The following is an 11,996-nucleotide window of genomic DNA, read 5'->3' on the forward strand; positions in this document are numbered from 1 at the left end:
GGAGGGAGGGAGGGGGGGATTTCTCTGTTTATCCCTGACTGCCATGGAACTTGTTCTGTAGACCAGGCTGGTCTCGAACTCACAAAGATCCACCTGCCTCTGCCTCCTGAGTGCTGGGATTAGAGATGTGCACCACCACCAGCTTTTGTGTATGTGTGTGTGTGTGTTTGTTTGTTTGTTAGCTTTTAAGTTAGCAATAAAAAGTGTAAAATGTGAATCAGTTAATCAATCAATGTATAATTTATTTTTAAAATTAATTTAGTGTGTGTGCTCATGTGCCCTCTGCTACTGCACACCTGTGGAGGTCAGAAAGCAATTTGCAAGAGTCAATTGTCTCCTGCCATGTGGGCTCTGGGGCGTCAAACTTGGGTCATTAGGCAGAGCATGTATTCACTGCTGAACCACCTCACCAGCTCCACTTGTTTTCAGAACAGGGTCTGAGTCACCCAGGGTATCCCTGAACTCCACATGTGACAGAGAGCATCTTGTCGACCTGCAGCCACCTCTTGAGTGCTGGCGTTAAGGCTGTGTTTATATAAGTCTGCAATCTGTGAGATAGAAAAGACACGGCCCAAGGGCTACCCTCTCATTATGTTGCTTGGATCAGCCTTCAGATTCGGTTTCAGAAGCAAGGAAAGCTGAGGCAGAGGGATGGTCTCTGTAGGAAGAGGCGGCCATTACTGCTGTATCTGTGGATCTGAGTTTGATCCCTGGGACCTGCATGATGGACGGAGAGAAATGATATTGATGTCTTTGGTTGTCCTCTGGCCAATGGTGTTTCAGAGGGTGGCATTGAACTCATGATCCTCAGAGTTCAACCTTCCCGTGATCAAAATCTTTGGAGCTGTGTTCATTATTGAAAGTGTTCCAGATCCCTCAGCTTAACGCCAGGCTCGAAACCTTCATGATATCTAAGGTGGCTTCTTCCCCGCACTAGGAAAGTGAAGTTTACAGAGCAAGGCAGCATGCGCCGTAGTCCCAGCATCTGGGAGGTGGAGACCGGAGGATCTGATGTCTGTGGTCATGCAAAGTGAGGTTAAGGCCAGACTAGGCTGTCGGAGCCTCTGACTCACCAAGACAAATAAGAAGGTGACACTTGCTGACAGACCTGGGGAGTCATGCCCAGAAATGTGGCGATGTGGAGTCAGAGGCAGACGTGACATCGGAATAGTTTAGGAGAGACCACACTTAAGCAAAGGCATCCGCTAACATTGGTAGGAGGCTTAGCCAAGGTTCCATCTAACTCAGCTCATCTTTTAGTCATAGCGACTAGTGATGTACAGAAGGGTCTCAGATTTCCCAGCATCCCTGGTGGCAGGAAGGAGAGGTCCGGACCGTGCCTAGGTAGCTCGCAGTGGGAAACCAGGTAACAGGGATGTGGAAGACTGAGGCTGCCTATTTCCCCAAGGAAATAACCGGGGTTCTGCTTCCTGTCTTAGGATAAAGGAGGAGTGGGACTTTGTGGCCGAGTGCAGGAGGAAGGGCGTGCCCCAGGCTGAGTACTGCAAGAATGGCTTCGTGGACACCAGCACAAGGGTCCTGGAAAAGATAGAGAGGAACTCTGTCTCCAGGCAGAGTGCGAGAGTCAAGGACAGAGACAAACGGAGGAGTCCATTTGTGTTTGAACTTTCAGGGACGCAGTGGAAGGTGAGTCGAGGTGCCTGCCTGCCTGTAACAAGTGGGCAGCCAGGTTGTGCTACGGCTGAGGTTGAGCTTTAGCCTTGGCCAAACGAATGCTCCATTCGTATGTACTGAAAGAAATCTGTTCCTTGATCCATGGCTTCAGGCCTGAGCCACAACCCCAACCCCTCTTGTGTGCATGGGGCTGTGTTGAGAATTACCTCAGTGAATGTTCTGTGAGCTACAGTTCTCTCAGACTGAGATTATCCCATGAGCCTCCTTGCTACTTTCCTTTTGCATTTCCATCATTTAGATAGATCAGTAGGTACATAGATAGTGTCTATCTAGGGAACTCAGTAGGTACACAGATGGTGCCTATCTACTGAACTCAGTAGGTACACAGACGGTGCCTATCTACTGAACTCAGTAGGTACACAGATAGTGTCTATCTAGTGAGCTCAATAGGTACACAGATGGTGCCTGTCTACTGAACTCAGTAGGTACACAGAGGGTGCCTGTCTACTGAACTCAGTAGGTACACAGATAGTGTCTATCTAATGAACTTAGTAGGTACACAGATGGTGCCTATCTACTGAACTCAGGTCCTCAGGCTTGGTATTACCCAGTGAGTCATCTTGCTGGATATGTGTGTGTGTGCATGTATCTCTATGTGTGTGTGTGTGTGTGTGTGTGTGTGTGTGTGTGTGTGCATGCATGTGTGTGTGTGTGCATTCATGTGTGATGAGGTCAGAGGACAACTTTAGGGGGGTTATTTTTCTCAGTCCCCCAAGTTGGTTCCAGGGGTTGGACTCTGTTGTCAGGCTGTGGCAAGCACCTTTACTTGGTAAGCCATTCCACTACCCCTCCATTTTATTTGTTTTATGTGCCCCCCCCATTTCCCCCAGTCAGGGTTTCTCTGTGTAGTCCTGGCTGTCACTTGCTCTGTAGACCAAGCTGGCCTCCAACTCAGAGATCTGCCTGCCTCTGCCTGTGAATGCTGCTACTAAAGACATGTGCCACCACATCCAGTTGATAATATTAATACTGTTTTTGTTATTTTGGAACTTGTTATATAGGCCTCTGCCTCCCGAGTACTGGTATTAAAGATGTCCACCATTTAATTTTGAGACAAGGTTTCTTACTGAATTGGAGGGTCACCTTTTTAGACAAACTCTTTTGAGATTTTACCTTTTATTTTATGTGCATGGGTAACTTGCCTGCACATATGTAAATGTACCACATGTGTGTCTGGTGCCTGTAGAGACCTGAAGAAACTGTCAGATCCTCTGAGACTGGAGTTACAGATGGCTGTGAGCCTGCACGTGGGTGTTGGGGACTGAACCCAGGCCTCTTCCATTATTCTGATAACTATATACATTAAATCGTTTGTATAGTTAGCTATATCTGGAGACAGGATCTCACTAAATTGTCCAAGCTGACCTTGAACTTAATGATACTCCTGCCTCAACCTCCCAAAGAGTTGGACTTCCAGGCCTGCATCATTCCCTGACTAGAATTTGATTTTAATATTAAAATAAGGCTGATCTGCTATTGTGATATTAATGATAACTGTCCTTGGCTTCTGTAGAAACGGCCGCAGTTTGGCTCTGATGTTCTCACATGCCTTTCCTATTTTGAATAAATCCTTGGCTTGGTGCACACGGAGGAGCTGCCTCTGACTGATGCTGTTCCTTCTGTTTCAGGAGCTGCCTGATTCGCTGAAGGAACAGACACACCTCAAAGAATGGTACATTCACAGCACCCTCATTCAGATCATTCCCTCGTACATCGAGCTGTTTCAAGCCATGAAAATTTTGGATTTGCCAAAAAACCAAATCACATGTCTTCCAGCTGAAATTGGTAGGTTCGTCGGCAGGAATCGCTGGTCTTTGTTGGCGGTGAGCAGGCAGGCCATCGCCAGGTGACACAGTGCAAACACCCCTTTTCCTTCTTTTCCTGCTCCTGGGTATCCCTCAGTGGTTTCCCTGTTCCCAGAGCCGCCAGTTCACCGTGGCTTTGTCCCCTTTGGGACATGAAGTACCACGATCTAGCTGCATGATTCGGTATCGATGGATATTTGACAGTTGCTTAGAAACCTGAAGTCATAGGAGTGGGCAACACTTCAAGGATTTTTTTGTTGCCAGGTGTGGTGGTGCATGATTAATCCCAGCACTTTAGAGACACATTCATAACAAGATTAGTGTAAAGGCAGGATAGAATATATCTTGTCTATATAGTCATCCATTGATATGTTTAGCTTAGCTTATGTCATTCTGATTGATCAACATCTAATGGGCTTTTTTTTTTTTTTTTTTTTTTTTTTGGTTTTTCGAGACAGGGTTTCTCTGTGTAGCCCTGACTGTCCTGGAACTCACTTTGTAGTCCAGGCTGCCCTGGAACTTAGAAATCCGCCTGCCTCTGCCTCCTGAGTGCTGGGATTAAAGACATGTGCCACCATGCCCAGCTAATGGTTTGTTTTTGTTTTTTGAGACAGGGTTTCTTTGTGTAACAGAGCCTTGGCTGTCCTGGACTTGATTTGTAGACCAGACTGTCCTTGAATTTACAAATATCTGCCTGCCCTTGCTTTCTGAGTGCTGGGATTAAAGGCATGCACCACCATGCCCACCCAGCATTTAATAATAATTTTTGATCATTTCATTGTCTGAATCTTCTTAAAATGAAGATTACAGTGATTATTGATGTCTTTCTTTCTCTTGGGGTCTGAGGAGTGAGCATGCATATGTCCAGCTCATGCCCCTGGGCTACACCAGACCCAGGAAAGCCATGAATGTGGTCCAAGACAAAAATCAAAAACTTACTTAAAACAGTATGAGATTTAAAAAACAAAAACAAAAACAAAAAACACGTCACTGCTTGATTCTCAAACTTTGCAGATGGCATTGCCATGTCCCAATGTCAAAAGGCTGAATGTTCCTGGCACTGGTCCCATCCTCACGCGTCCTAGGACACTAGCCCGGGAGTCATTGGACAGTTTATCAGAGGGCTTGTCTGGCCTGTCACTTTGTTATCCACAGGGTGGGAAGATGACAAGGTGCCCTGGCAAAACGATTTGACAGATAAACGTATTGACTGGCAACACTGACAAGTGACTTCAATCCCCAGCACCCACACGGTGGAAGGAGAGCACTGACGTCTCCAAGTTGTCCTCAGATTCCCACATGATGATCCTTCTGACTCAGCCTCCTAAGTCCTGAGCTAGCAGACACGCATCACACACCCGAGTTAGGCACTGGTGTTTTAAAAATTCCCTATGAAACGCTCATGTGCCCCCAGCATTGATGGGCACTGGAGTAGGAGCAGGGGGAAACGCTCATGTGCCCCCAGCATTGATGGGCACTGGAGTAGGAGCAGGGGGAAACGCTCATGTGCCCCCAGCATTGGTGGGCATTGGAGTGGGAGCAGGGGGAAACGCTCATGTGCCCCCAGCATTGATGGGCACTGGAGTGGGAGCAGGGGGATCGGGAGGGGGGAAGAGACCCGCAAGAGAGGTTGTCATGGGAGGCCGGTGTGTGATCGGCCAATCAACTCTTGCATTTCTTTAACTGTAGCACGGAGATCGTTCTGTACAAGCTGGGTAATTTATCAACACTGAAGTACTGGGTACCTTGTTCTGTTATTCAAAGTCCTTGTGATTTTTGGAGTATTATTATGATTCATTCTTATGCTAGTTTCTAGGTTGGAGCTGGCTGCCTATATTTTCAAACAAGAATCAGAATTAGGGGGGCTAGAGAGGTGACTTAGCAGCTACGAGGGGCTGAGTTTGATTCCCAGCACCCACATGGCAATTCATAATTGCCTGTGACTCCAGTTTTAGGGATGACCTGATACCCTCTTCTAACACCAAAGACTCCTGCATGTATGTGGCGCACACATACATGCAAATAAAGTAAAATGAAATAAATATTAAAATAGAATCAGAACTAGAATACAGCATTTTTTGATCATTCTGGAAATGTTCTGTTCTCTTGGACGTACTCACACCTCGCTTGACATGTATTTATTTGACTTCTATATTCTTTGGGAAGCATGACATATCAGAACGGAAAGAATGCAGACGGAAAAGATGAATGGTGCATTACATGCGATCTGTAAACCGTGTGTTCCTTTTAGTCATTTATCACACATGCAGAACTTGGCATATTTCTGTATCTAGCTCACGTCCTGTTAAGAGTCCATCCACCAGCAGGCACCGCAGTTTCTGCTATCCTAGGAGCTGCCGCGATCTTCACAGTCAGGGCCCGTGATTCTGCTCTCATGGGGTTTGCACACCAAGGGTGCCTGGTCTGACCCAGGCTATGCGGAGGACAGATCCTCTTCACAGCTTTCAGTGATTTGAGTGACAAAGGTTGGTCCCTGTGGGTGGCGCTGTTTGGGAGAAGTGGAACATTTTGGAGGTGGAGCCCTGTAGGAGGAAGTACGTCAGTGGGGGCGGGCTTTGACTTGGGTCTATAGATGTTCTACTTCTTGCGGTGGGAAGACATGTGATCAGCTAGCATCCTGCTTCTGCTTCCGTGTCATGTCCTTTCTGCCATTATGAATTCTTCCTTTGGAACCATAAGCCAAAAATAAGCCTTTTGTTTTTTCCTTTTCAATTTTTTTTGTTTGTTTGTTTTTTCGAGACAGGGTTTCTCTGTGTAGCCCTGGCTGTCCTGGAACTCACTCTACACCAGGCTGGCCTCGAACTCAGAAATCTGCCTGCCTCTGCTTCCCGAGTGCTGGGATTAAAGGCGTGCACCACCACGCTCGGCTCCTTTTCAATTTTTAAACATTTTATTTATGCATATCGGTGTTTTGCCTGTACATGTGACTGTGGACCACATGCAGTGCCTGAAGAGGCCAGAAAAAGGGTGCTGGATCTCCTAGAAATGGAGTTACAGTGGGTTATTAGCTGCTGCGCGCATGAGGACCTCTGGAAGAGCAGCCGGTGCTCTTAAACACCGGGTCCCTGCAACCTCAAACTATCTTCTCCAAGTGTTGGTCATGATATTTTATTACAGCAACAGAAAAGTAATTAATGCACACCTTAACTTCAGTGTCACCGGGGATGTAAGAACCAGGGAAATGAAGCCGACCAGCAAACCATAGCGCCAACCGCGGAATGCTTCGGCAAAAGCCGGAAGTGCCTAAGATGAGCAGACAAGCCAATAAAGAGCGCTTGAAATACAAACACAGAATTGCTTTATGTCTGCACACCTCTTACTGCTATTGTTTTGCCTTTTTTTCTCCCTTTGCTTCGAATTTCTCTCTCTCTCGAATTTCTCTCTCTCTCCCTCCCTTTCTCTCTCTCTCTCTCTCTCTCTCTCTCTCTCTCTCTCTCTCTTTTCTCTCTCTCTCTCTCTCTCTCTCTCTCTCTCTCTCTCTCTCTCTCTCTCTCTCTCTCTCTCTCTCTCTCTCTCTCTTTTCTTTTTCTTTTGGTTTTTCGAGACAGGGTTTCTCTGCATAGCCTGGCTGTCCTGGAACTCACTTTGTAATCCAGGCTGGCCTCGAACTCAGAAATCCGCCTGCCTCTGCCTCCAAAGTGCTGGGATTAAAGGCGAGCGCCACCACCGCCCGGCTCGAATTTATTTTTGAGATAGCTATAGACCTTGTCTTCTGAGAACTGAGCTTAAAGGCCTGTCCCACCACTGCCCAGCTTGTTTCTGTTCTTAAAAGACTTTGAAGGACCTACTCAATGGAGGTTGACATTTTGTGTTGCCAGGTCGCTTAAAGAACCTGAAAGAACTCAATGTGAGTTTCAACCATTTGAAGAGTATTCCCCCGGAGCTAGGAGACTGTGAGAATCTAGAGAGACTGGACTGTTCTGGGAATCTGGACCTGATGGATCTCCCCTTTGAAGTAAGAAACAAGTGCGTCTGCCCTATGACTTGCTTTCATTTAACGTATGACATGGAGTGCTCTGTACTGGGAGAAACCTTTACAAAAACCTCTAGTATTGTTTGTGTGTTTGTTTATTGCTAGGTTATTCTTAAGCTTTACATGAAAATATGAGTTGCCAAGCAACTTTGAAATAGGAAAAAACTAGAGATGCAGTTTCAAAACTTACTATAAAGTCACAGCAAAGAATTTATGTAAAGACAGATGACAGACAGACAGATGAGACAGAATTGAGATTGCAAAGACAAACCTCTATAATATATTTACATATACATTATAATTTTATTTTGAGATAGAGTATTGCTATGTAGGGCTGGCTGGCCTGAAACTTGCTGTGTATACTGGGATTAAAGGTGTGCATCACCATGTCCAGCTATATTATATTTACAATCAATTGATTTTTCAACAGAATCACCCATATAATTCAGTAGAGAAAGGACAACCAATTCAATAAAGGGTCTTGGGAAAATTAAACCCCCTGCCTAACTCCATATATATTATGACATAAATGAAGAATTTGAGGAATACTAGACTTAAAAGAATGTTACATGAACTTCCCAGAAAGAAAAACTTGTGGAGATACAATGTACATGTCCTTGTGATAAAATTGAGAGCACATTATAATGTAGGAAAGAGAAAACCTGAGTATAGGTGACATCCTGAAATTGAGTTATGGTCCACTGTACATCTGTGATGGGTGTGTTTTATGGCACGGAAAGCCTACCCCATTAAAGTCTGGGGAATTAAAAGAAAGGATTGCCCAAGTGCAAGGGACCGATGGACGGCACGGTCTTGAACTTGGGTGTGCCAGGGCGATGAATGGAGGTCAGATACAGAGGAGTGTTCTCTGGAGGATTTGTCTAAGGATCGCATCAGGGATATGGGACCAAGACAGAGAAAGGCGTTGTAACTCACCGCCACTCTTAATGTCTGAGTGGAGATACAGTCGTGGACCGGAGCATTAGAGCATGCGCAGATCTGAGCCGCGGATGGTGGGTCCTGACTGTACCGTTGCCAAGCTCATTCAGGGTGAGATGAGTGGCTGGTTACCAGGCTCTACCTCACACTCAGCAGTGTTCAGGAAAGCCCGCGCTTTGTGACAGCTTTGCAAGCAGCAGCGGTGCTCAGCAGGATACTGTGGTCCTTTCTCTGTTAGCACAAGATATCCCTTAGGTTTTATTTGGTGATAAAAATTGCTCACTTTTTCTCTGTTCCACTTTATCAGATGATCATTTAAAATCACATTTTTCCATGAACACAGAATAAACCTGATGACTATTTTTAAAGTTAGTACATCTCTTGGAGTTCTATCTGTAGGACCACATCAGCCAGTTAGGACCATATGAGAAAAGATTTACTCCGTTGTTTCCTCATTCTAGATAACAGATATCATCTATTAAATAGGCATAAAATAAAAATATCTTGTGCAAGATTGAGATCTTTTGCTTCATCTTCCTTTAATAGTATTTCTAGGGCTAGGGTTGTTGCTTAGTTGACAGAGTCCCTGTCTAGGATGTGCAAAGCCTTGGGTAGGCTTGATGAGCCCCCCAAGAACTTTCATAAAGTTCTTCAGAACTTTATGAAAACTGGTTTTGGTGGCACAAGCCAGCAACCTCAGAACCTGAAGGTGGTGGCAGGAGGATCAGGAAGTGTAGGGGTATCCTAAGCCACATAGGAAGTTGGAGGCTTGCCTGGGCCACATGAGACCTTGTCTCAAGAAAACAAAACAAAACAAAAAACCAAAACTACATGCATTATATAATTTCTATCTTTAGAGGAAGGTCTTTGTCTAGTGTATTAACATTTTTATAGATTTTATGATAACAGAGACAAGGTGATTGAAATGTCTAGAAGGTATTATGAATTTTTTTTTTAAAGATTTATTTATTTTATGTGAGTACACTGTAGCTGGGCATCAGATCCCATTACAGATGGTTGTGAACCACCATGTGGTTGCTGAAAACTGAACTCAGGACCTCTAGAAAAGCAATCGGTGCTCTTAACCACTGAGCCATCTCCAGCCAGAAATGCCCCTTATATTCATGGAATTTCCTTCTTTGTTGGATAATGCTGTTGAGAGATGGATCAGCAGTTAAGAATGCTTCTTTCTCACGCAGACAATCTGAGCTGACAGTACCTTAACTCCAGCTCCTGGGAATCAGATGCCCTCTTCTGCTCTCAGCACACACATACACACCATTCATTTAAAAACAAAAAACCCAAAACCAAACATGTTATTTTCTTTTGATACATTAACAGCACCTCTTAGTTATGGTTTCCTTTGCTGTGATGAGATACTATGACCATAGCAATTCTTCTTTTTGTTTGTTTGTTTGTTTGTTTGTTTTTGTTTTGTTTTGTTTTGTTTTGTTTGTTTTTTGAGATAGGGTTTCTCTATATAATCCTAGCTGTCCTGGAACTCACTCTGTAGACCAGGCTGGTCTTGAACTCAGAAATCCACCCGCCTCTGCCTCCCAAGTGCTGGGATTAAAGGCCCATAGCAACTCTTATGAAGGAACACATTTCATTGGAACTGGCTCAAAGGTTCAGAGGTTTAGTCCACTGTCATCATGGTGGGAAGCATGGCAGCATGCAAGCAGACATGTGCTGAAGAAGGAGCCAAGAATTCTGCAGTTCCAAACTGTAGGCAGTAGGAAGAGAAAGTGAGCTACTAGGCCTGACTTGAGTTTCTGAAATTTCAACACTCACCCCTAGTGATCTAAGTACTTCCTCCAGTATGGCCACACTTACCAACAGGGACAGACATCCTAATTCTTTCAAATAATGCTACTCCCTATAAGCCATTGAGGGACATACAGCCTAAAAATATTTATTGTGAGAAAAGAAAAAGAGATGAATAGTGATTTAGATTTTGTTGTTGTTGTTTTTACTTTTATTTTTTGTCTGTCTGACACCCTGGGCAGAGCCTTATCCTGTCACCCAGCACAAATCGTTCACTCTCACACGCTGCCTTCACATTCATTTTTCAGAATTCCAGACAAGGACACAATCAGAGCAAATCTGACGCCATGAAGATGGGATTGATGTTGAGCTAAACATGGGCACAAGCCCAGTGACTTTCCCTTCTATTTTGGTCCAACTCTCTCTGTGTATCTAGGAATTTTGAACACCATGTTTTAGATTTCTTTATGACATTATTTGTTTTGTGTGCCCCTGTATGTGGGCACTTGTGGAAATCAGAGGACAACTCTTGGGAGTTGGTTTTCTTTCCATAGTCTAGGCCTCTCTCTTGAAAGTTGAGGCTTGTCAATTCTTACTCCCTGATGGTAGCTTTGCTTATTTGTAGAAATTTCAGCTCCCCGAGGGCAGCCATAGTGTGCTGCTTACTTTTGTACCCCATCGGGAAGTACAATGGATGCTTTATAGTAGGTGCTCTGGAACACATAGTGGGTCTGGTTTGTGATACGTATATACTCATGGATGCTTTTGAGACAGAAACGTTGTTCTAAACCTTGTTAATTGAACTTAATTCCCATTTTCACACGGTGTACCAGTGACCTGTCCTGATGCCGTGATAAAGCATCTGACGAGAGCAGCTCGCGGAGGAAGGGCTTCAGCTTGGCTCACACCTCGAGGGTACCACCCATCATGTCCAGAAGCCATGGTAGTGGGAGCTTGAGGTAGTCACTCCTACTGTGTAGTCAAGCTGAGAGAGATGGGTGCTGATGCTCAGCTTGCAGCCTAGGACCCCAGCCCGGGGAACATGGCAGCCCAGCCACAGTCTTCCAAAAACCATTAACTCAATCTACACAGTCCCTCCCTCCTAGATATGCCCGGAGACTGGTTTCCATGGTGATTCTAAATCCTGTCAAGTTACCAACCAGGGTTAACTGTCACGGAGGGTAATTAGAATGTTCTCGTATTCTTTTCTAGTTAAGTAATTTGAAGCAAGTTACATTTGTGGATATCTCCGCGAACAAGTTCTCTAGTGTTCCTATCTGTGTCCTGCGGATGTGTCGTCTGCAGTGGCTGGATATCAGCAGCAACAATCTGAGTGACCTGCCACAAGATATAGACAGGTAGCTACTTGCATTCAAAGGTGAGGTATATGAATTGATTACTAACACACTGAGATCCTTAACACTTAGATATGCTAGCATATAAATATTCTTTGAAATCACCTAATTTTCCAGAGTTTATTTCTAGAAAATGATAGAATAAGGCATTCCATTGTGTATTACACATATGTACATGTATGCATTTGAACACATCTTCATTGTCTGGGCAAATTTGATTTGTTTCCGTCATCTATCTGTCTCTCTATCTATCTATCTGTTTATTTATGTGTGTAATGACTGGTTTTCCCCTTTTAGCCCAGGCTGGCCTGGAACTCACTATATAGACCTAGTTGATCTTGAACTTGCAAAGATCTGCCTGCCTCTGCTTCCTGCGTGCTGAAATTAAAGGTGAAAACACCATACTTGATTTTTAAAAAAAACTGAGTGTGAGTGTGTGTCTGT

General features: G+C 44.7%; 1 protein-coding gene across 1 annotated transcript in view; it reads left to right on the forward strand.

Annotated features, from left to right (window-relative positions):
- The window catches only part of Lrrc2 (leucine rich repeat containing 2), a 22,664-nt gene that overhangs the window by 5,685 nt on the left and 4,983 nt on the right, over positions 1-11,996 (forward strand). Inside the window, exons 3-6 of the mRNA XM_029542756.1 lie at positions 1,440-1,647; positions 3,324-3,480; positions 7,340-7,476; positions 11,410-11,555. Of these exons, the coding sequence (XP_029398616.1) occupies positions 1,440-1,647; positions 3,324-3,480; positions 7,340-7,476; positions 11,410-11,555 (648 nt within the window). The remainder of the gene's footprint in view (positions 1-1,439; positions 1,648-3,323; positions 3,481-7,339; positions 7,477-11,409; positions 11,556-11,996) is intronic.

Source organism: Mus pahari, chromosome 10 (assembly GCF_900095145.1).
Source record: "Mus pahari chromosome 10, PAHARI_EIJ_v1.1, whole genome shotgun sequence".
NCBI lineage: Eukaryota > Metazoa > Chordata > Mammalia > Rodentia > Muridae > Mus > Mus pahari.